The sequence below is a fragment of the Megalopta genalis genome, chromosome 5 (genome assembly GCF_051020955.1).
Source record: "Megalopta genalis isolate 19385.01 chromosome 5, iyMegGena1_principal, whole genome shotgun sequence".
In the NCBI taxonomy this organism is placed as follows: Eukaryota; Metazoa; Arthropoda; class Insecta; order Hymenoptera; family Halictidae; genus Megalopta; species Megalopta genalis.
This window is the reverse complement of record NC_135017.1, coordinates 27,826,242-27,852,874: the sequence shown is the minus strand read 5'-3', so window position 1 is coordinate 27,852,874 and position 26,633 is coordinate 27,826,242. Positions and strand designations below refer to the sequence as shown.

At 38.4% G+C, this 26,633-nt stretch overlaps 1 protein-coding gene and 1 non-coding gene across 2 annotated transcripts in view; both read right to left on the bottom strand.

Moving 5' to 3' along the window:
- Positions 1–1,782: 1,782 nt before the first annotated feature.
- The window catches only part of LOC117222457 (uncharacterized), a 316,385-nt gene continuing 291,534 nt past the window's right edge, over positions 1,783–26,633 (bottom strand). The window contains exon 3 of the mRNA XM_033474154.2: positions 1,783–13,138. Coding sequence (XP_033330045.2) covers positions 11,609–13,138 — 1,530 coding nt within the window. The 3' untranslated portion in view covers positions 1,783–11,608. The remainder of the gene's footprint in view (positions 13,139–26,633) is intronic.
- LOC117222491 (U5 spliceosomal RNA) lies at positions 22,140–22,262 on the bottom strand. Its single transcript, XR_004490711.2, has one exon. It is a non-coding gene; the product is annotated as a U5 spliceosomal RNA (small nuclear RNA).

The following is a 26,633-nucleotide window of genomic DNA, read 5'->3' as shown; positions in this document are numbered from 1 at the left end:
CATGACACGATTCGAAGACAATTTGGAGGCCACATGACACGATTCAAAGGCAATTCGGAGGCCACATGATGCGATTCAAAGGCAATTCGGAGACCACATGACGTTTCGAAGACAATTCGGAGGCCACATGATGCGATTCAAAGGCAATTCGGAGACCACATGACGTTTCGAAGACAATTCGGAGGCCACATGCCACGATTCGAAGGCAACTCAAAGGCCACATGACATGATTCGAAGGCAATTTGACGGCCTCGTATCCAGTACCTACCACGTACGTACCTTGCAGCTCCTCGGTTTTCCTTACCTGACTCACACCCAAACAGACCATATCACAGTAACCCAAAATTTGGCATTTCCGGGAGAAATTACTGTATTACTGCTGCTTCAGATAACTTTACAGGCTCTAATTGATGCGATTTCGTAACAAACAAATAAGCTCACAGACAACATCATAGTAAAACTCCATTTATACGAACTCGTCGGAAAACTAGTTCGTACAACTAAGTAATTTATACAATAGAAATGCACTGACTTTCCCCAATACTTGAGGACTGATCAAATTTTAATATCATATTCTACAAGTAAAAATAAAAAACGATACTATATAAACATAGATTTTTAAATGCTTTGTTAGAAAATTACAACAAAAATCCAGAATTATAACCGATACCTTTTGTTACAACTCCATTTCAAAATGTCACTCGTTTTCACGAATGCGCAACTGTTATCTACGAAAAATTGATTCTACTGTATCATTTGTAACTGGAAGCATAGTAATCATCAGAGTTTGCATAACATAACGAAATAGATAATGGCAATGGGATCGTGTCGACGAAACAATGGTCCGCAATCATTTTGTACTTTTATTGTAACTTTTTAATAGAGCGTTCAGAAGTCAATATTGATATAACATATTTGTTTCTTATTTAAAAATGAATGTTTCACTTTCATAGCCCAAGGCTTTCATATGATTGAAGCGACGCTTAGTTCAGATAATAGCAGCTCGACTATGGTTGACAAAACAGAGCATCGTCTTTTTAGACATTATTAGACACTATTTTTAGCATTCACATAAATGATGATCGCATAAATGGAGTTATACTATTATATTTATATAGTATATAGTATATATATAGTATTTAGACGTTATTAGACACTATTTTTAGCATTTACATAAATGAAGATCGCATAAATGGAGTTATACTACTATATTTATATAGTATATAGTATATATATAGTATTTAGACATTATTAGACACTATTTTTTGCATTTACATAAATGATGATCGCATAAATGGAGTTATACTATTATATTTATATAGTATGTAGTATATATATATATATATAGTATATAATTATACTATTGTAGTATATAGTATACTATTATACTATATAGTATAGTATATAGTAATTTACTATAGTATAAATATATAAATATACTATATAGTAAGTATAGTATATAGTAATTTACTATAGTATAAATATATAAATATACTATATAGTAAGTATAGTATATAGTAATTTACTATAGTATAAATATATAAATATACTATATAGTAAGTATAGTATATAGTAATATACTATAGTATAAATATAGTATATAGTAATATACTATAGTATAAATATATAAATATACTATATAGTAATATATAATAGTATAGTATATAGTTATACTATTTGTATAGGGATGGGAAAGCATTCATCGAATTTGAACATGACAGGGTTGACGAACATGTACATGCGTGAGATGCGCATATTCAGTGACGATAATATTACACGTGCTTGTCATACTGATCGTAATTCCCTTGGCTTCACTTTATTGCGATTTTCTATACGATTACAGGGTTGTAATGTAACAATTGGCAATTACTGGTACAGCGCTCGCCGCGATCGTTCGAACGACGTGCACGGAAACGGTGTCTGCTCTCGGACGTTGATTCTCCTTCGCTCCCGTTTCGCGGTCGCAATTATTCACAGAAGGGAAACAGACGAGAAAAGAACTCGCCGCATTCTTTCTTATTGTCGTTCGGACCGCTGTGCAGTCGCGTTACAACGTTACAAGAATCAACTGTCTTTCTTTGTTACCTCTAGTCTCGACGAACCGCTCGTTGTCTCGTTCGTCCAAGAGACACGCATTACTTTATTACAATTTGCGGTGGCAAGCGGCATCGACGAAAATATCGACGTTCCCCGCGTTTCGCGTTCTCGCTCGCACGAAATTCTTTTTCGTTCCGCTGTCGGGGCTGCCAACACAATGAAAACTTGCGATCGCTTCCAACCGCGTCTTCCAGTAGCTACGTAGCGTTTCGCGAGATTTTGCTAAATTGTTCTCTTTCTATTCTGGTTCGATTCGATTCGAGTCGACGAATACCATTTTCGAGAAATTCAGCACAAATGCATTGGAGACTTTTTCTGCATATCACAGAAAATAATGCATCTGACGACCTATAAAGTCATCGATTGATAAAGTGGTGTACTTCTTACTGTGTTTTGTTTAGTTTGAATGAGTGACGATTGGAGAATATCTGTATAGCTTGTATTTACTGATGTAAAGAGAGATTATTCGATGAATTGCCAATAATTGCTAATAATTAATTGTAATTTGCTAATAATAGCAGTCTTCGAATTTGTCTGCTGCGCGTCGTGCGAATGTTCTGGAGTCAAGGATTCATCTTAACCATTTGCTTTACTATTTATTTTGAAAGGAACGTGCAGACAATTTAATTTAGCGGAACTGTATGCGAGGAGTCATTACAAAATGGAACTAAAATATTTCTGTTTTTATTTAACATATTTGTATGAAGGACACTATTTTATTTGTAATAGAGCAGATTAATAAAGCAATGCTAATATGAAATAAAAATTGAAAGAATGTTTTTTTAAAATTTTTTAAATTAAGAAAAAATATTCTGAACATAATCGAAGTCATTGTGAACAAAATTTACGAACTATTTAAATTTCTTTTTAATATCGTTTATTCTCTAATAAATTAACGACAGAATTTTAAATAGAAAAAAGTCAGGAGAATGCGTAAATTTCTTTTAACAATTAGAAGAAACGTATACATTATGGCACAGAAAATGTTTTCGGGCGAGACTCGTCATTTCCCCACTGAAGAAGTTAGTGATAAAATCATCGAAATGAGTTTGTCTTTCGCAGTAATTCGCACAAAATAATTTGTATAGACACCCAATTCTGTTTTTACAAAGAAGATACGTTCCAGAAAGAAACCATATAAAAAAAGACACTGTGTACATGCACAGAAAAATAGGAGATAGGTCGTGTTGTTCTTAAAACCTGTAAGAAATGTATAAAATTAAAGGATTCGTACAAAAAACTTTATGAGAACTCTTTATAAAAAGCCAAATTTTATTTATATATGCATTCATCCATAGCTTATTTTATAAAAACAAGAGGTAATTAAATTCTTAAAGTAAACATGACATACGTACGTTAAAAATGGTGAAATAAATTTTTTAACCATGCCGATTCGAATGAAATCGTGTGAAAAGGAAATTGTATTTATCTTTTTAGACTGTGTTAAATCAGAACCATGTGAAAACAGAATTTGGTGTACACGATTTAGCTCTGGTCGAACATTTTCCATTATCTTGCACGTTTCAATGTAATTTTAACCCTTTGTTGTACTTTAATGAGTCCGACACGTGACGGAGATTTCTTTTCGATTCAAATAAAATTCTGTCGTTTTCCCGACAATATTTAAGCATTCAAGGAAACGTGAGCACACAATAAATACATTCTTCTTCTTCTGAAAAATTGTCATAATCGAAAAACTTCTAGCCATCATAACTGGGAAAAAAATGGTATGACAAAGGGTCAACCCTTTGCCGTAACATTTTCTTCATAATTATTACAATGATTAGAAATTTTTCGACTGCAATAATTTCTAAGAAGAAAAACGACAATTCACATTCATCTACATTAGCTTAAATGTTTAAATATTGATGACAAGGAATCAGAATTTTATTCAGACTAAAAAGAACAGGATACCGTTCGTACTTCACAGATTTTGTCAAAGTATGGCAAGGGGTTAATATCTCTCCGATTACTGCAATAAATGTCGGTTTTATGAATTTCAGCTTTATTCCGCGCTTCGGTCGTATTAAATCGCACACAGAAAAAAACGGTTGTCGGGCCAACAGTTTCTGTGTACACGAAAGGGAAAACTCGCGGAAGCGTTTCGTCCCGGATCCGTTTCCGCAATTTAGAGGAACCGCGCGACAAGGTAGCGTTATCATTTAGAAATGGGAATTTAAGTGGCTTCGCCCGCGGCGAGCGAAGCGGTCCAATTTCAGTTCCGCCGGAAGTAATATGGCTAGGAGCTTTGTCGGTGGCTGGTTACACCGACTCCGTTGCGTAACTGTAACACAACGCTTGGGAAACTGTCGTTTTTCTCTTTTTTTTTTAACATTAATAAACGCGACGCAAGCGTTTCCACTCGCTATTCAGCTTCGATCGCATTCCTCGACTCTGATTCGAACAAAACAGAACAAGGAGAGCTGAATTTCCAAATAAAAAAAAAAAACAAGGAAAGAGAAAAGAAAATCTCATCGGCCGCGACCTCTCGTTCGAATTCGCGCGAAACTGACAGTCGGTAAGGTGCAGTGAAAAGAAACATGAATACGATTCGGTTGCTTTTCGTTTCTGATTGAACTTCGACAGAAGTGCAGAAAGATTTAATTTATCGTTTATTTGTAATTCTTTACAATTAGTCTTACAGCTTACATTCGTCGTGGCGAGTTAAACATTAGCGTACATGTAAGTACAGTCGTGTACAGAGTGACTAAGGGGGAGGAAAAAAATGAACGAAGACATTCAACAATTTATCGGCCCGGCACGGTTCCGCGTCAGCATGTACGAACTCGCACGCTCGAGGCCCAATCGGACAAAACGTTTCGAGAATCTAATTGACTACGTACAACTTGGCGCGCGCGTTTACTTTATCCAGCGTGGTTCGTGCACGTGGCTCGGCTACCGGGCCATAAATTCCCGAAGGTGTTCTGTTAGTTTTTTCCGTGTCGCGCTCGAAGCATCGTCGGATAAATCGATCCTATATCAGTCGTGTAAGAAGCATCCTTTTGCCCTGCCAATTTCGGGGTCGGGACTCGAGACGGTTCGTAACAAAATGACGTCTGCCAGAGAGTTACCTATATACTATCGGCCTAGCCGTTAAATTAAATATTAAATTACATCAGTACTTTGAGAATTATCGCGCGGTTACAATCGAATCATCTGATTTCCCATCCCGATCTATCGCGCTCGCTCGCCGAGCGCACGGGGAGACGCGATTGATCGATCGATCGTTCGCGCGGGGTGCTCTCGTTCGACCGTGTTTCCATTGTGTTGGACGAAACGCCGCCCGCGGAACCGGGCGCTCGCCGATTTTCTTATGACCGAGGGGACAGGCACAACATAACGAGGATCGCATGATCGACGCGCGTGATTCGTACGAGTAACATAATGGTCGTCGTGGTGATACGTACGTATATGTACACGGAGAGTCAACTGTTTACAATAAATAAGTCTTTAATAAATATACTACTAGATAGAGAAATAGGTCATAGTTCCTACAATGATTCGTAGCGAGGTGTGTGATCGGGTGAAGTCATTCTTGGCGGGTGCGTCTCTTCCGGGTGTCGCGAGATTAATCTGAGGAACCATCGTCCGGAGATTCAAGGAGACGCGCGATATGAATCCGGACGAGATGGTCCGCGACCGTGCTGCTGTTTGCGATTGAAGAAAAGAAATGCCGTTCTTTTTTTTTGTTTTTATTCTGAAGTACAATGCGCAACCGGGCATCGAGCTAAGCGACGACCGGACTCCGGGCTCTCTTCGGTCGCGGAATGCCGGTCCTCGGTCGCTCTTCACGCGAGAAATCTCGATTATTGCCGTGTGGCTTGTTCGTCATTCAAAGGCATATACCTGTTCGGGCAGACTCGAATTATTGCTATAGTCTCCGTCGTGTCTTCGTGAAACAATAAATAATTTAGGAAGCTTGCGGCGCTCGCCTTCCGACGCGTTCTCCGCCGGTCAACGACGCGTTTTCCAAAGTTTCTCCATCGAATTTCGAATTTTCGTGGTTCGCGCGAAACACTTCGAGCAATGGCGGAGAACGCGTTGAACGAAGGGATTAAATTAACGAGAACGGATACGACGTTGCATGGGAGTACAACGCGCCTAGACAGATACATCGTTTAATTTCTCATGTTTGTGACACGTTCGTTTGGCGCGGAACAGAAGGCGGAAACTCGATTTCAGATGTTCGCCTGTTGTAGTAGAACGATTTCGCGATTCGCATTGATTCTTTTCACAGGCGCCTTAATCGGTCTTATCGTATAATTACAAATTCGTTGGCAGTCGAATCTTGCCGTCGTTAAAATACAATTTTTCGCTTAACATTAATGTTACGAGTAAATATGTCTAACAGCGTAATACTCTTCTTAGCGATTTAATACTTTGGATCCTTCTCTAAGAACCGTACGAAATTACTTCACCGTTACGGGAAACTCCATTTATCCGGAAACTCGCGCGAACATATGGTTCTCTCGCGACGAGCAATTCGACATTCGTTTTTGCTCGCGTGCGTCTCTATTAAAAAATACTTTCGCATAACAGACGGTCTTGACCACCGTAGAAACAGTTACGACTTTACTACGACGGGAAGTCGAATTTCTTTAATATACAATCGTCGCTGGCTTCGCAGTCGGCCGGCTCTCAGCTTTTAGTTTTACTCTAAAAGGAACATTTTCATTCAATTAAAGTACCACCAACGTAAAAAATAGTAAACGCTATCGTATCTCGTTGTATATTTCGTCTATAATCCTCTAATCGTTAACAATTTAACTTGGTCTCTTTCGTTTGCTCCGTCGCTATTATTAATCCTAATCGAAACAGACCTGGGTATCGAATCCGCGAAATCATTCGAATCGTTTCACTGGAATCATCGATCGCGCTTTATCTATTGCTTCGCGTCTTTCTTATTGCTTTCTGTGTTCAACGTTCTCCGACATCTCGTTTACCGTCGCACGCTCGCGGGAAAGTGATTCGTTCCTGAGAAGATTCAGCAAGGGTTTGGTAGGAAAACAACGCGTTTGGTGCATCCTTTCTGGATGTTAAAAATGGTATGATTAACTTTAAGATAGTAATAGGTAGACTGCGGATTTTAAGCGTATTTCTGATGAAATCGACTACATCGAAAACGAAATTGTAAGAGCGTTAAAAGAATTTGAAAACACAGTAATTTCTCCTTAATTCGCGATCAGATTGCGTACAAAACTGGACAATTTGGGAAGAGAAAATAGGATTACTCGAGCCTCGTTGCACATTTTCATAGTTGCCGATTATCAACAATTATAAAAACGAGCCGCGAGGCTGGAATAATCGTATCTCCTCTTCCCAAATTGTCCAGTTTTGTGCGCAATCTCGGCGCGAATTGGAGAGAAATCACTGTATTTTGATACGATGTGCAGCGTATCGGAATTATCGGAAAGGGAAATATATTTCCATTCGATTTACGAACGACAATCGATTTGGATAATTCTTATTTGGTGTAAACATCCACGGTATAATAATGTAATACGTAACAACAATTGTTGGCGTGAATTAACAACTTCTGAACTTTCAAAGAACTGCACCGATTCGTTCCGAGTTATTTCCACGCGAGCAAAAACCTAAACGAAAGTGGGAAATACGAAGGTGTTGCGAAAAGGCTTCCTACATCGATTTCTCTTTTTCAGTAGTCTAATTACAGTTTCAGTCACGATTTTAGGGCACGCCTGAAACCGCGGAAGATAGCGAACCCTCGCGTCGCGTCGAGGAAATGAAGGTCCCAAGTCTGGTTCGGTTTTTCTCTGGTGTCTGAACTGTTAGTCCCGTTATCTTAATCGTCGCATCCCCTTAGTTCGACGTCGTGTATTGTCTCGTAATTCTTACTAAAATACTATATGCTCGTGCTTCTTTTTCCCGCGAAACGCTCTGGATGGTTTTCGCAATAGTTTCCATCGTCGCCGAAGGGAGAGAAGAAGGCAAGGACAGGAGGAAGGGTCCAGGGACTCGTTGGAAAGGTACGGCGCCTGGAAGCGCAACGAATTGAGAAAACGTTTCAGCGAACGAGCGGACTTTTAACTGACCGCTGGTTAATCGTAATCGATGAGTTATGCTCGCGAGCGTTGCAGGCGCCGAAATGGACGAAATGGAGAAGGTATCGGCGAGAATACGGCTACGCAAGGCCAATCGGTGGATTAATTCGTTATTTGTGAAATAATTCGATCTGATTACATAGAACCGCTGTTAGGAAAAATGAGCCGAGAGCGGGAATCGGGCTCGTCTGGTCGCTTCGTTAATTAGCTCATTGACTGTACCCGCGAACGACCCGGAATTCGGAGGCCCGAGCTTCTGCCCCGACGAGAACCGTTCGAGGAGTAAATTCGAGTTTCGTGCTCGTTACTATCGGTCGTTCGATGCGACCTTTCCGTACCAAAGCGCATGATTATGTCTTTCATAGTAACGAGGGGCTCGCGGTGAATCGTCTCGACACGTTTTTCCGTGACGTCCACAACGCTTGGATTAATCGTGACGCTGCTAATAACTGTCCAGTCTGTCGCCAGACCGGTAGGAATTGTCGCGAACCATTCGCGAGAAACTGCTACCACGTTTCAGCGCACTTATGCTAACGTGGCTCGCGTTTTTTCACGCGAATTAAAACGAATCGAGAACGATATTTCGGTTTACGCAGCCTCCAAGTCTCTTGCTTCGTTTGATTCCTTTCTGTACGATTTCCTACAATGTTTCTCGTTTCTTTCCACCATATCCGGACATTATTAGAAACTAAACAATCGTTTTAACACTATTTTTATCGATATTTTGTATTATACAATTTAGCGAATTAACTTTTGCATAGAAAACATAGAACGCAGGAGATCATTTTTATTTAAAAGTATGAAGCAAATGTCGTGAAGCGATTGCATAGAGAACATAGAACGCAGGAGATCATTTTTATTTAAAAGTATGAAGCAAATGTCGTGAAGCGATTGCATAGAGAACATAGAACGCAGGAGATCATTTTTATTTAAAAGTACGAAAAGATGTTCTTTAAGCCCTTTGGAGAGAAAATAGTGTTAAAATTGAAAAATTATTAAACGACTATTATAGTCAATTGACGTCTTCAATAGAAATAGTGTTAAGATATTCGTCGGTTGGCGAATCGCTTTTCTCGTTCATTTGTATCCAATATTCAACAATTATTTTCCTGATTAATCGTACCAAAAAGTTGATCGCACGTTAGACGATCATCGACTATGCACAAAGTACTGTAGAACTTCGGTTATCTGATTCAATTGAGAGAATACGTTCGGATAATAGAACTGATCCTTGGCTGAAGGGCTACCGTACAGTGTGCCCAACAATTAACCGACACTTTTCATTTCGAATTGTGCGCCAGACGCTTGTTCGATGGCGCTGAAATTTAGCACTGTGCGACTAGCGCGTCGAAGGTAATATTCCGTTGAATTTACGTAAATTTTAACGATGTCCGAAGAACAATGTTATTCTGTGCCCGTTGCAGATGTTCCTGGTCTTCGTCGAGCAAGTTCACGCGCTTTTCAAGGGATTTACTGCAATGTTTGTAGCCGAGCAATCGAGAACTTTGTTCGCGTTGTCGCCATCTTGTCGCAATTGAAGTCACTTCGAAAATCTAATCGATTGGAATACCTTCGACGTGTTGTCTTACCAATGAAAATTTCAATGAAGATTCTTAAGTAATTCAGGAGATACGAATTTTTTAAATTGTCGGTTAATTATCGGGCACACGGTACAATAAATTATGTTGCAAACGGCTTATCTCAGAACAGTTTCGACCAGTCAACTGTTGTAATCTCTTTGAAAAGTAAGTACTGTAATTATACTGCATATGTTTGATTTTCTCCATATTTTGTTTAAATACAATAACTTTATAAAGCATGTAATTTAATGAAGAATATCATAGTACAGTAATTTCTTCCTAATTTTCCTTCAGCTTGTAAACGAAAATGGACAATTTGGAAAGTGGAGATACGATTATTCGAGCCTTGCCTCTCGTTTTTATAATTGTTGACAATCGACAATCATAAAAATGTGCCACGGGGCTCGAATAATCGTATCTCCACTTTCCAAATTGTCCATTTTTCTTCACAAGCTGAAGGAGAATTAGATCCTCCTTGACCATTTAGTACACTTGTCAGAAAGAAATGGCGACATTTTTGTTGCTACAACTTCGTGACGAGTGTACTAATCAAAAACAGTTAACTGGTTAAGAAGTATATACAGGATGATGCACGCAATTGTTTCGAATCATAACTTCGTTATTAACGCTAAATCTGCAGAGCAATAATGGTAACTGGTGTGTTTTGACTCATAAGAGTGAGAAGATAGAATTTATTTATTTAGGCTCGGTAAAGTTATATAATTATAAAACTTGCTGCAATAACGTAATTTATTCAATAGTTTCCAACGAAAAAAATTCCCTAAAATTAAAAACCGGTAATTTTGACTGTGATACGTTTAGTGTTAACGCATTTATGGCTCAAAGAGCACTTCATCTATAGGCCATTAGACTTTCTTTAACAGAAAAATAATTAGTTCTCGAAATATTTTCGAAAAATGTCGCTATTCAAGAAGATGTTTAAACGCTTCTGCGCAGCAATGACTACAGAAAATTCAAACGCAGTTATGAAAACAATAAAAAAAGACGTTATCAGAAATGTTTACAATGTAATGAAGAAGCGTTCGATCATCTTCATCAATAAAGACATTTTTTGAAAATACCTCGAGAATTAATCACATTTTCGTCACGATACCCTAATAATTCTTGATGTAGAAACAACAGAGCAATCGATCCGTGCAATAAAAAAATATGCATTTCCATTTGAAGAAATGATGCAATTGTCAATTGCACATGCGCTGATGTATTGAAACAAATCTAAGTGCCTACAGATGCAACGCTCTTTCAGCCATTTATCTTTCTTCTTTGGCACATTTTCGTAAAAGCATTAATAACGTCGCCACGTATTGAAACATTTCCGCGAATCAACCCGTACACTTTAATATCCTTCATTAAATTGTACATTATATTATTTATACAAATTAAATAAGAATCACATTCGTCTAATGCTCGTGGCCCCACTGTAACAAATTTCCAATGAACTCGAACCGATCAGAAACTTCATTTACCGTTCAGAAAGTTCATTTATCGTTCCGAATAAACAAGTTCGAGATTCTTTCAACAACTACCCTATAGTTCTTCAACGAAGAATCGATCGCAACACAATTTTGCCTACAACCGCGCGTTCTCCTTATCCGTGCATATTACCCAAAGCTGTTCAGCCTAATTCCGGGCACATACACCCTCGTTGAAATCCGAATGACGTACAGCGAAAAACCCCGAAGAGCTCGATCTCGATTCGCCTCGCTTCCGGAACACGCGAAGCTCGCTCGGGAAACGTGAGTCGCACGCAATCGTCGTACACATACATACGCGAGATATGCGGTAATATCGTAAGTCGTAGCGTGGCATGTATTACTATATACACGTGAGTTTACAATGATTCCCGCGTTACATGGCCAGTCTCTCGATCGAGGCCTCCGGCGTTGTGTACCGAGCAGTTTCGGGCGAGTCGAACCTGTCGGCGTCCTCCAACTCGTCGGTCTCCTCGACCGACTTCGACTCGTCGTCGATCGTTCTGACGGTGGTCGTCGGGGTGCCGGTGGCGTCGATCGAGACGGCCGACGTCGAATCTACCGTGGTGGTCGCGTGTTCGTTCGAGGTCGTCGAGGACGTGTCGTCGTCGACGGCGAGGGACTCGGGCAACGATTTCGAGGTGTCCTCCTCGGCTAGTTCCGCGGAGGACAGGCTCGAGCTTTGGAAAGATCGATCGGAAACGGTCTGAGGAACTTTCGTGGTCGACGATCGAGGGGTTTGACCGTGGACCGTGGTAGGACCGTCGTAGGCGACGGTGACGACGGCGCCGCGGTTCAACGTGGCCTTCGCGCGGTTTCTCGCGTTCGCTTTGCCTACTCTACGCGGATTGGCGGGCACGGCGTAGGAGCCGACACCCTCGTTCCTCGGGGAGGCCGGCTTGGTCCTGCGCCTAGGCGAGGCTCCTCTCCCTGAAGGGGCGGTTGAGGCACCAGGAGACCACCAAGAGGAGGAGGACGTTGCGGAGATCGATGCGGAAGTTGCCGTCGGCGCCGCAGACGTGCTGCCGCTGTCCGGTCTGCCAGCCGAGTACCTCTTCCGGGCCAGAGGTGCCGCTGGCTGGGTCCTCCTCGCTGGTGGCCCCTTCTTCTTTTTCTTATTCCCGTCCGTCAAATTAGGCTTTTTACTCTGACTGATGCTGCCAGCGGCGCCTACTTTTTTTGCGCTTGACGCTGGTGCTTTGTTCTTACCGTTGCTCGCGGTGACGTTCCTGCCGCCGGCCGCAGCGTCGCCGGCCGCCGCCTCGTCCACCCGCAGCTTCCGCTTCTTCGACGGCACCGTGAGCGCCTCCCTTCGGCAGGTTTCCTCGCTCGCGGCGCCCTCGCAGGACCGCTTCGACTCCGGGGTAGTCCCGTTCGAGCGCAGACCTTCGCCCCTGCTCGCCGAGCCAGTCCCGTTCACGCTACCGAATCCGCCACCGACTCCGCTGACAACGCCGTCGCCGTTTTCCTCCGCCATTTGACACTGCGGACCCGGCTTCTCGCCGGCTCGGCACTTCCGTTTCCTCTTCTTTCGCTTCTTTCGCTTGCGACACCTGAACTTGTCCCTGCCGTCCTTTTCCTGGACCGGAAGAGTGGGGCAGAGAGACTGCTGCAGTAAATCACCCCGATGACTGTTATGCCGGTGACGGACGTTGTGCTCCGCGCCCAGCATCCGCCTTTGAAGCGCCTCGACCCGCTCCAACGAGGCCACCTGGGTCAGAACCCTCGCGTAGGCGGACAGCCTGCCCAGGTTGTGACCTTTCGCCTGTACCCTGCGCGGCTGGCCGTGACGGTTCAGACCGAGGTACAATGTCTTCTTCGTCGTCGACCATTTCGCCGAGCTGTACGTGTTGTAGTTGTGCTGCTCGAGGGTCTCGTTGAACACGCAGTCGTCCGTGTACTCGCGCTGCAACAGAAAACAGGGGAGCACACGTTAATGGTTTGATTTGATTTTATTCGCTGTTTGTCGATTGTATGGAAATTTGATAGGATGACGCGGTGTGATAGAATGCAAAATTTAGGGAAGAAGAGAGGAACGTGGTGGAATTATGACTGTACAAGATATGTATCGCTGTACGAGATAAGGTAGTATAGTCACTTCTCCCGGAAATGACGAGATTCGGGTTGCTGTGAATTTCCCTGTGCTGGTCCTACGCCTGTGTTATTTATTGCTACGTCGATGCTAAGGGTAAAATGGACAATTTGGGAAGATATACGATTATTCGAGCCTTGCGGCTCGTTTTTGTAGTTACCGATTAAAAAAAAAATGAGAAACACAGCACAGTAACTGATTTAAAACTCGATCCATAATAGAAAATCATTCAAAACGGGAATAAATGTTTATGCGTTTCCTGTTTCTTGTAACTAATGTATACGAGTTGTAAATAATATTTAGGGCGATTTATCAATTACAACTAGTCTGTGGATTTTTAAACATATTACACAGATGCATATTCTTGGATCTAGTAAATCTTCTTGACAAAGAATAATTACGTCAACGAAAATATTGATTTTATTTCTTTATCATTTCTTAATTCTTTATTTTTATTTAATTTTTCCATGCCTTACTCTTTTTTATTTTTTTAATTTCTCTGGTTGTCGATTGTATGGAAATTTGATAGGATGACGCGGTGTGATAGAATGCAAAATTTAGGGAAGAAGAGAGAAACGTGGTGGAATTATGACTGTACAAGATATGTATCGCTGTACGAGATAAGGTAGTATAGTCATTTCTCCCGGAAATGACGAGATTCGGGTTGCTGTGAATTTCCCTGTGCTGGTCATACGCCTGTGTTATTTATTGCTACGTCGATGCTAAGGGTAAAATGGACAATTTGGGAAGAGATACGATTATTCGAGCCTTGCGGCTCGTTTTTGTAGTTACCGATTAAAAAAAAAATGAGAAACACAGCACAGTAACTGATTTAAAACTCGATCCATAATAGAAAATCATTCAAAACGGGAATAAATGTTTATGCGTTTCCTGTTTCTTGTAACTAATGTATACGAGTTGTAAATAATATTTAGGGCGATTTATCAATTACAACTAGTCTGTGGATTTTTAAACATATTACACAGATGCATATTCTTGGATCGAGTAAATCTTCTTGACAAAGAATAATTACGTCAACGAAAATATTGATTTTATTTCTTTATCATTTCTTAATTCTTTATTTTTATTTAATTTTTCCATGCCTTACTCTTTTTTATTTTTTTAATTTCTCTGGTTGTCGATTGTATGGAAATTTGATAGGATGACGCGGTGTGAAAGAATGCAAAATTTAGGGAAGAAGAGAGAAACGTGGTGGAATTATGACTGTACAAGATATGTATCGCTGTACGAGATAAGGTAGTATAGTCATTTCTCCCGGAAATGACGAGATTCGGGTTGCTGTGAATTTCCCTGTGCTGGTCATACGCCTGTGTTATTTATTGCTACGTCGATGCTAAGGGTAAAATGGACAATTTGGGAAGAGATACGATTATTCGAGCCTTGCGGCTCGTTTTTGTAGTTACCGATTAAAAAAAAATGAGAAACACAGCACAGTAACTGATTTAAAACTCGATCCATAATAGAAAATCATTCAAAACGGGAATAAATGTTTATGCGTTTCCTGTTTCTTGTAACTAATGTATACGAGTTGTAAATAATATTTAGGGCGATTTATCAATTACAACTAGTCTGTGGATTTTTAAACATATTACACAGATGCATATTCTTGGATCTAGTAAATCTTCTTGACAAAGAATAATTACGTCAACGAAAATATTGATTTTATTTCTTTATCATTTCTTAATTCTTTATTTTTATTTAATTTTTCCATGCCTTACTCTTTTTTATTTTTTTAATTTCTCTGGTTGTCGATTGTATGGAAATTTGATAGGATGACGCGGTGTGATAGAATGCAAAATTTAGGGAAGAAGAGAGAAACGTGGTGGAATTATGACTGTACAAGATATGTATCGCTGTACGAGATAAGGTAGTATAGTCATTTCTCCCGGAAATGACGAGTTTCGGGTTGCTGTGAATTTCCCTGTGCTGGTCCTACGCCTGTGTTATTTATTGCTACGTCGATGCTAAGGGTAAAATGGACAATTTGGGAAGAGATACGATTATTCGAGTCTTGCGGCTCGTTTTTATAGTTGCCGATTGTCAACAACTATAAAAATGAGAATTAGGGATAATTTTGAGCGCGAATTAGGGAGAAATTATTGTACTAGGTACGTTGAATTATGGCATGTGGCCTCCGAATTGCTTTCGAATGGTGGTAAAAAATTAGAAATAAAAAAGTTAAGTCATCGTTTTTATTTTAGCATTACTATGTATTCATATTAATGTACACCGACTTGCTGGCTGCTGCCTTTTTTGCCAATTGTCCAGAGTTTCTATAAAAACGAGCCATAAGACTGGAAGAATCGCTAATATTCTAGTATTCTCAGATTTGCCAGTTTCAATTCCGAGCATTTCTGGGAGAAATTATTGTATATTGATCTAGAGGGTGTCTATCAATAAGTATCGTTTGAGATCATAGGTAAATGGTTGACGTTATGGGAAAAAAGAGTCAGACGCAAGAAAAAATATTTTTACTGAATTTGCCGAGGTCATTCGAAGGTTATTTTAATTCTTTGAAATGGAATGCTGTAACTTCTTTCGTCTCGTTACAATGAAAGAACATAAAAAGAAGAACGAATTCAAGTAGTACTTGCAAGTGACTTTGAAGAGACCTTACAAGTCGTAAAAAGAAAATTACACGAACGTATCCTCAGTATTTATTAACCCTCTCCCCTCGAATGGCGACTCCGAGGCGCCATTAAAAATTGAATGTCACGTTTGAAAATAATGTTATTAATCAAATTTGTTTATAATTGAACAACTGTTGAAAGGATAATTGTTGCATCACTCTCAAAGTTCAATTTCATACGTATTATATGCATTAGGTTATATAAAATGGAAATACAATGCATTAGAAAAACTAACAAACATTTTGCGTTAGTTTGTCTTTGAGTGCAAAGGGTTAATTCAAGTAGTGTTTCGTTAATAGAAATGATTCGATTTGTTTTCGGCCAGAATTTATTTTACATTTCTCGAATAAGGCATGTTGCATAATTCCATTAAAAAGTAAACACAATGGAAGAATGAAAGAATGTAGTACGTCCGAAAATATGCCAAAGGCACAGCAATAAGTCACCCCACAGTAACCGGTTCCACTATCCTATTTATTCCTTTAATCCCTCTAAACGGTTACGAGAATAATACCAAATATGGTGTAACTAATTATTATTATTATTATTCTTGTCAAATTGACGACTAAAAATTGATGACCTCCAGAAGCTAAGAATCTTCTAACGAGCACCTTATAAAGCACTTAGCAATGTTCAGTCTCGTAGAACGTAAAAATACGCTAATCGATTGAAAACGATTATAGCCTAAGCAGTCGTAATTTAGCGGCAACGTGGCATTTCAGTAGAACAAGGAAAAACGAAGTATATATCCTAACTCTCGTGTTTATTATTAACGTTCAAGTAGACCGGCAGCGTCGCGCATACGCGAGACACGAATTTTCTGCATGAAATGCTTGGATCGCGCTGCCAGCGCCGAACCGTGGCTAACCATGAATAACCATGGAACCCGTCTTTTGTTTGTTAAACACAGCTGTGCATCAGTTAAAGAGAGCGCGCCGCATTTAATAAGATATCGCACGGTAAAAGTTCTCTCGTTGGATCAACCTCGTGGAATCATTGAAAATGAAGAACTAAGAGGAAATTGTTTTCATGCGTCGATCGTATCGCCGTCGGAGGAATATCCGTCGGGGTATTCCTAGAAGTTCCGGAGTACCGCGGCGATCGTTATCAATTTCACGGGGTTATTACTCGTCATTATCACGTTGTAATTGCACGGTCGGGGGTTAGGAGACCGTACCCGCGTACTCGTCGCGCGAGAGCTCTGTCTTCCGTTTAACACGCAATTCCGTCTGGCAGTTGGCCGCCGTGAAACGGGGCTAACGCTGAGCGAAATATGAACGGCGCTTCCCGAAGGAGGCTAAATGAGCATTAAGCATAATGCGGAACCAGCCCGACCGGCCTGCCGCACCACCGGCCTCACACCGAGCATTACGTTTTCGCTAGCTTCGTGCCTCCGCGCTATGATTTCGCTGTCCGGCTTTATGGCAACTCGTTTCTAGTAGAGTGGAAGCGGCCGCGGTCTTCATCGGCTCTAATTACAGCGTTTAAACGTTCACGCCGCCGGAAAAATCATCGCGAACACAAGCGAGCCGAGCGTAAAGATACAAGCGAAACGCAAGGCCGACTTTACGGCGCCGAAACCGCCCTACGCCACCATTATTTTCTCTCGAATTCATGGAAGCCGTATGTATGGCCGGCCAAATTGAAATTGAACAGTTGCGGTCTGAGGTTACTATGATTTAATCAGGCATTTACCATAACATTATATGTACGTATAACTCGATTATATTCGCACGCGTGACTTTGAAACCTGTCCAGATAACGACCTGGGTGATATTAATCGAAAAATCAATGGAAGCTGTTGGGGAAGTACTTTTTGCTTGTATGAAATAATATATTAAATCGAATACGAAAATTTCGCGGAAATAATATTCGAACGTTTAATCTCACGCACGATAAAGAAATTATTTTATTTCAATGAAGTATTTCGGGTACATATTATTATAAGATCTGTATTTTAAATATTTCAGTGAAGTATTTTGACTAGTATTTCATTGAATGCAGAAATAAATTACTATTTTAACACATTGAATGCCGACTATTAACTCTAAAAATGCACACAGTATCAAAATCATTTAATTACATGACACCGAGAAACTTGAAAGTAAACATTTACCGTAAGAAATATTGGTTCAGCTATTTTGTACTCTACAAATCCTAGTAACATTCAATTTGTTCAATATATTACAATGAAAATGAATTTCAAAGACTTAGTTAAAAATTAGTGTCACCTATACGCGACTCACGCGGCACTGAACGTATTAAATGAGGCATATGTAACGCAGTCGAGAGTAATAATATTCGCAAATGTTTGGATTTTCTCGTTGAAATATTTTTTACCCAGGTCTGTTCGGAACTGCTGGGAAATATAAATGTTATTCTTACACACCATGAAACTGTGTATTAAATTCTACTCAATTGTTACACTCACACAATTCCGACCATTACCAAACTTATTTTTAGAGCAACTTTGTGTACGCAATATTCAGAATATGCAACTTCTGTGCAAACTGTGTAAGGAATATGCATATGAAACATATGCAAGAAAAGGAAATATATTATTTATATCCTGTAATGATGAAACATATTTCAGCACAAGTTTCATTTGTCTAGTTCATTTTTCTAAAATATGCATTTGCATGAACTTCCGCAGTCTACCGATTACATGCGTACAGTATTTGCATAATTGTGGATATTGTATGTCCGGATAATCGATCTTCCACTGTAATTATCTTTAGTTCTGTTACTAAAAGAGTTATTTTAACATTTTATCCACCGGAAGTCTGTTAATAGAGTTTTCAATTATTCCGCTAAACTAAGAGGAGACTTAAAATTCCTGTTCTACATGACAATCTTAAACGAAACTATCCAAATTTCCTTCAGCTTGTAAACAAAAATGGACAATTTGGGACGAGGAAATACGATTATTCGAGCTATACATATATACGATACTCATTTTTATCGTAGTTGACGATTGTCAACAATTATAAAAACGAAATGCAAGGTTCGAATAATCGTATCTCATTTTCCCAATTTGTCCATTTTTGTTTACAAGCTGATGGAAAATTAGGGAGAATTTACTGTATTACTTTATGACACTGGGGATGACTAGTTGGTATACGATTGAAATTTCTACCGAGTTGGGTAATATTAATAGAGAAAATATTTGTCACATTATTTTAAATAATACATTCTTCACAATTCAAATAAAATAGTACTTCAAGTAGGACATAAGTAGATCAAATATTTTATTTTGATAATCCACAGCTAAAGCATGAAATTAATATTTTATTCTGATAATGTAAAACGTAAAAGAATATAGCTTATTTTAGTAATCTAAAGTTAAATCATGAAAATGAATATTTTATTTTGATAATCTAAAACATAAAATAAAATAGTTTTCCTTTTAATGAGATAGAAGAACAAATGAAATTTATTGTCTGTTTAAATACAGTTATTCGCATGTAACAAAATGCATCTTTTATGTACGTTTATTGTGCAGTGGAAAAGTGTTTCGTTCGTACCAAAATAAATTTTACAGTATGATTTAGCAAAATAAAACTATTTTCTTTTCTTGATAATGAATAAAATAAATAAAATATTCTGAACAATGGCACAAATATTTTCAGTGCTTCTCAAATAAAATACTACTTGAAATCTCGTCTTAAAAATTTGTTACAACGAATCAAATATTTTACTTTCAAAAGCGCGTTCTTTCGAACGAGTAAATTATTTTATCTTCAAAAATGCATGCACGATCTAAAATCAAATATCTATTTACTATTTTGCCATTTAAAATATTATTTTACCCAGCTCCGAATTTCTATCGCCATCGAACAATTCGTTGTCGACGGTAGACAATCCGTTGAAAACGCGAATTTTGCAGAGATGCAAATGCATTCTCACGGCGGCTCCGAATGCAACAGTTGCATTCCCGAAGGTGAATATAACCGTCAGCTAAATGATTCATGAACACATGCACCATGTGATTGTCGAGCTCTGGATCTCGGACCTCCTTCGAAGCATTCTCTGCGCTCGTCATTAGGTTCTCCCACGAACGTCAATTTCCATCGGAAAGCTCTACATCCGGGGGCGAGAGGATAAGCGCAGAAAGGAACGAGGGTTTCCGTGAACGAGAATGATTTCGCGCGATAGATCGTCTTTGAATAGTACCCTTTGCCAGCGGACGGGGAACCGTATTCGACCGACGGCTACTTTCCGCGCATCTAAAAAGCGAAATTTCCAACATTATAAAAGTGGCCTCGGCATCGGGCTGGAAACATTGCAGTTCCTGACGCGATGTAAATTTGTGCGGAACAGGTTTACAAAGGGTGTAATTAGAAAAAAGGATCGACGCGAGGCGCGTAATCTTCAAGAACGAGAGGTAATTACAGCGGGCTTAGAAATATTGTGGTTCGGCCACTGATAGCCATTCCAGAATCCCATCAATTATGTGCCCCGAGTGCTAACGTTCCTTCGTCTATCGCACTTCGCCCGTAATGTAATACAATCAGGCTGCCAATTAACGTGACAGTCCGGAGAACTTTCAAATGATCTCCTTACTAATAATGTGTTCATCTCATCTGTGGGCGCACCGATGACAGCGGTGCTACGCAACGCGGCGCGAACATTTTTAGCGGAACAAAGTCGACACTGTTCTCGCCGACTACTATATTTACGCTATACAGGGTGTCCCGAAATTGCGGCACTTCCGGGAAATGAGGGGTTTCTGAGGTCATTTAGTCCTTGGCGAAAAAGCAGTTCGCGGCTTTCTTTACGAGTTATTAACGAAAAGCGCTAGCCAATGAGAGGCGAGCTCGAATGGCGCAAGACGGCCGAGCCAATGAGCGGAATTGGACTATAACTTGAATGAAATTTTTAGGTAATAGAATGTTTTGGTATTAGGATGTTGGAAAAATAAACTTTCTCTCTCTCTACTGTACCTCGATCTAGACAAATTAAATAATTTATCTGTTTCAATTGGTGTACAGCCTTGCGATAAATATTCGAAAATTTAATCTCAGGGAACAGTAGTAATATTAATGTTTGAATAAATAATTTAGCCAATGACACAATATACTTGTTGGCATTTTAGCCCCTTGCACTACGATTTCTTTCACAGTTGCATTGATTAACACGTCGAATGCCACGCCGGTTTTACAGAAATTGTCCGTGGCGCCACGATGAATTTTCTTTTATGTGATATATATATAATGTTGAAATATTTTCTGCAATAGATAAGTTAAGTATAAGTATAACCATGTTTGACATGTTAATTGCAACAAGGGTCACTGTTTGAATTGACGATGGTAATAATACAAAATTTTAGATATTGACATTTGTTTTAAATTATATATATTTCTATCAATTTGGGCGCGTCAGTCACCCGTGGCCCCCATGGCGTCACCGCCAAAAGTTAAGTGCCGGTCATCGGTGACCCCCGTGGCATTCAACGTGTTAACAACTTAGGATTATGTTTGAACAAAGGGAAGAGAATCTACCATGTTTGTTAATTAATTGATTGGAATAGAATACAGGTTAAGTACAGGTTAAGATTACAGTCCACTTTTAATGACTGAACAGTGTGTGAATGGGTGTGAAGAAGTGCTTTTCACCAATCACCGATCGAATTCACTAACGATTCAAAAAGTTAGTTTAGAGTGTCATCATTCACCTACTATCGATAGTTTATTTGCAACGATCAAAAAGCTGTCGATTGTAATGTCTATCGATAGTTTATTTCAAACAATCGAAAGCTGTCGATTGTAATGTCTATCGATAGTTTATTTCAAACAATCGAAAGCTGTCGATTGTAATGTCTATCGATAGTTTATTTCAAACAATCGAAAGCTGTCGATTGTAATGTCTATCGATAGTTTATTTCAAACAATCGAAAGCTGTCGATTGTAATGTCTATCGATAGTTTATTTCAAACAATCGAAAGCTGTCGATTGTAATGTCTATCGATAGTTTATTTCAAACAATCGAAAGCTGTCGATTGTAATGTCTATCGATAGTTTATTTCAAACAATCGAAAGCTGTCGATTGTAATGTCTATCGATAGTTTATTTCAAACAACCAAAAAGCTATCGATTGTAATGTCTATCAATAGTTTTTCAACTTCTGTCTCAAAGTTAAGAAATTTTTGTTTTCATTGAAATAATGACCCAACTTTCGTCGGGTACTACAAAAAATAGTTATAGTAGACACATCAAATGTTCCCCTCCACGGAAATCTTTAGTAAAAGGCGAAAGATTTATGCGTGTTTTGAAGGGAAACCAATGTAACGAAACAGTCAGCTCACTGGGTATATGTAACCCTGCGCTCACATTTTCAGCAGCGAGAAACATTCGCCATCTAGCGGGGAGAAAATTGTCTGTGTTTGGCTGCCCCTTGAGGTATCACCCCTTCGCGAGACTTCCAGTTATACAGGGTGAGGCAATAACTACTGCATGCAAAATTTACATAACTCGAACAGGATCGTATTCTGATGCAAATAATTGGTGTATTGTTAAGTACGATCTTGTTTATATCGTGTAAATTTTGTGTACAACCAATTTTCATATCATTACTAAACTGTGGAACTTTATGCAAAATAAACATTGTCTGCATCTGTTGCAAAAAATAGGAATAACTTAAAAATCGCATTCTTTACTTAATAATTGTGATATATTGACGTACAAACCTCATTTTTGTCATAAATACATAAAATCAGCATTTCGGTTATTACAAATAATAGAAATATTTGCCATCGACAGTTATTTTTCCACCCCGTATAACCGGGTACAAAAATAGCAGAGCTCATAAATTACAAATAAAAATATACGAATCAGGATACATAAGAAAAATTATAATACAAAAGATTTAGTTGAACTTTCTTCCCCATTTTTATACACTGAATGTTGCGTATCACTCATGTTTCACAAAACACCGTGCACTAGAGTACAATATAATTATGCTATAAAATTATATAACTGGCTCATCTACATTATAAATTGTTTTACGTTTGCTCGTAACGTATGAATTATTACTTATTACATTTAATGGATTGAAATTACAATAATCAATCTTCGTAACAGCATAAATTGGTAACATTGTGAACTAAATAACGGTGATACAGTCAAACTTGTCCCAAGTAAGTGGGATACTAAAATTCTATATTTTAGCTTGAAGGTTTTTTATAGTACTACTTACATTAAATGTTCCGACGAACTCGATATCTTTACGCTTATCTAGAGGTTGATTTCGTTTAATTGGCGCGGTATTATATGCATTTATACCCTAATAACTAGACTGCGGATTTTATGCATTTATAAAAAAAATATGAGAAACACAGCACAGTAACTGATTTAAAACTCGATCCATAATAGAACATTATTCAAAACGGGAATAAATGTTTATGCGTTTCCTGTTTCTTGTAACTAATGCGTACGAGTTGTAAATAATATTTAGGGCGATTTATCAATTACAACTAGTCTATGGATTTTTAAACATATTACGCAGACGCATATTCTTGAATCTAGTAAATCTTCTGGACAAAGAATAATTACGTCAACGAAAATATTGATTTTATTTCTTTATAATTTCTTAATTCTTTATTTTTATTTAATTTTTCCATGCCTTACTTTTTTTATTTTTTTAATTCGTCACATGCACTAAATGAAACAACATTGCGATATAAACAACGAGTTTCATGCATCAATATGTTATATTATAATATGTTCGTTTAATTCAATAAGACGTATATTTATGAAAATATCAAATTTAACTAAAATGTTAAGATGCGTAAAGTTTCTTGAATTTTCTCGGCGAGTGTACGCGCAGATTTCTAAAATGCAAGGACAAGTAGAAATTAACAAGAACGAACTGTACTAGTCATTTGTTAGAAAACATGATTTAGGAGCTACATAGTTAATGCTGATTTGTATAAAATAGCATGTTAACACGTTGACTGCCACGCGTATTTACAACAAAATCTACAGGCCACCCGTGCCGCTATAGGAAGCGTGCGCTGTTAATTCATATCTGTTTCTGTTCCTGCATGAACAGTTGGAATCTTTGCCGAGTACCGAATGGTATAACTTAAAATCTCTGCCCTTATTTTTTTTCAATAATGAAAAGAGATCGGATTGCCCGGAAGGAGAAGCATAAATAAAATTACATCGTCAGATTCTGATTTGGATACTGATAAATATAATCTTAGTGATAATGAATGTTATGAAGATACCATTGACGAGATTTTACGAGAATTCGTCATGGAAGAAGAAAGAAATGTTGATGATACTGAGGAAGCTACAGTTCAAATAAAAGATACGAAATGGACCGATCAGAGGCACGAGCATATCTGAAAAAACAAACAACTTTTTGTCCAAGCTGTCCTGATCAACCTCAACTTTGCAGAGAATGTTTTAATGTTATACACTGCGAATAATTTTTTAAATAAACCATTTTTATAAGAATTCAATAGTTTCATTACCTCCTGTAGAATATTTGTCGAAATATTTTCGGAAATCCTTTGTAAGTAGTCAAATCAGCGTCACCCGAATTACGGGTGACGTGGCCTGATGAGAACTTTTGCTGTCACCCGAATACGGGTGACGCGGCAGTCAACGTGTTAAAAGGGAAATTCGCACGATGATCCTCAATGTAATTACAAGAATTAGACAACCGAATTACAAGCTTGTCAGTGAATGTTAATGCCAGGAGATCGCCAAGAACAAGGGAAGTCGAGACTTTTTGCCAAAATGCGTTTCAAACACGGCTGACAAAACAGCAGACAGTTGGGAAGATCAAAGTTGACACATTGATGGTTAGTTAGTAAGCAAAGGCTCAGGAACGTTCCGCGACGATGAAGGAGCATCACATCGGCGCGGACAGAATTAACAAGGACCACGTGTCGCGGCTTATCCTCGCGATCTTCGTTCACAAAGCGAGATACCGCGAGTGTTACGATAATTTCGTCCGCGCATTCCTCGTTCGAGGTGTCGACGCGAAGACGAATTGGCCGTTCGTCGTACTCGTAAATTTTCACGCGAAACACACAAAGGTTTGTTTAGCCTACGGCGCGGCTCGATGAACGGTTTGCCGCGACGTGCAATCAGAATTCGAGGATGAGCGCGATCGTTCGCAAATAATTGCACATATGCTCGACAATGAAAGGTATTTTTCTCAGAATTCCAAGTTTAACGAGGCTGTAAAGAACTCGCGCAAAAAATATCCCCTGCAATCGGGATAGAACGTGTGAATCGAGTGATTAGAAATTCTTTGGAACGATTTATAGGCTTATAGAGATTTTCGTTTTATATTAATTGGACACTAATTTTACATTCTAATTGGAATGTTAATGTATTAGCAAGCGTTAAGTATTGATGCTAGAAGTATCAAATCAGTCTAAATAACAGGTTCCTGATTTTTTGAGTGATGCACGTCTTGTAACCGCACTGCGGATTTCCGTGCAAAATAAAAATTGTCTAAGAAAATTTGATTGAACATAAGATAAACAAAAATGTATTCCCTTCGTTAACAATTCTGATAAAATGGGAAGAACGTAAAAATATCCTCAAATTTTTTTGTAGTCTTTACGGTTTCGTATTTTCTTTGGTCATTCTTCCCATGAATGCATAAAATCCTGGAATCTAGTTATAATGGAAATCATACGAAGTTTGAATAAATGCAATGTTGTCATTGTTAGAAAATGGTATGCATTAGTCGCGTATAAGACTTAGTAGTTTTAATGTTAATTCTATTATTCTATAAGCAAATATAATAGAACAAGATTCTTATGGTTTTATATAATATCAACATCACTGTGAACCACGAAATTAAGTCATATATTTTTATTTTAATGTTTGAATACCGATCAAACTTGTTGTTACTGTGTCACCATTTTTTTCGTGAAATTTGAGAAACTAAATTTATATTTCAAATAATTAATATGCTTAAGATTTGATATTGAAACACAAAAAAATGCAAACTTTGTATGTGTTATAGCAAATTTCACTTTATTCCTGAGGTCGTTGATTAATTGATAGAAATCGGTAAACTGCAGTTTTGTATGGAAAATCAAAAAATTATTTACTCTGGTTAGAAAATGCGGGAAATACATAGATATTTATCTCGTTTCCTAAGAATTTGTAGACGATGAAAGTAGTGCAACAGTATTTGTCTACTATTTTGCATTTTGCTAGCTCATTTTCGTTACAAATGCATAAAATCCACATGTCAGCCACTTTGGGCAGTGACAATTATTAGGTTGGCGCATATGAAATGTCGGATTTCTATTACGCTTTATATTTTGACAAAAAGAATTTTTTCAACATTTAGTATTTTCAACTTTGAATGAGCGTGAATTATGAGAATATTCATAATAATTGATTATAATTGATAATAGTAATTCTATTTCAAATAATAATTTCTTTATAAGTCGAGTTTATTTGTACAAAAAATCAGAACTTCTTTAAAAATGGTATATATACATTAAAAACTCGTTGGTAAAAGTGTGTCGAAGCAAATGGCTTATATGTATTTTGATCAAATAAACATGTTTCAAGAAAAGATCCGAAGTTTTTACTATGCATTCGAAAATTTGACATTTCATATGCACAAATCTAATAAAAACAATACCGTCAAATAATACCGTCTAATAATAATTTTTTTAT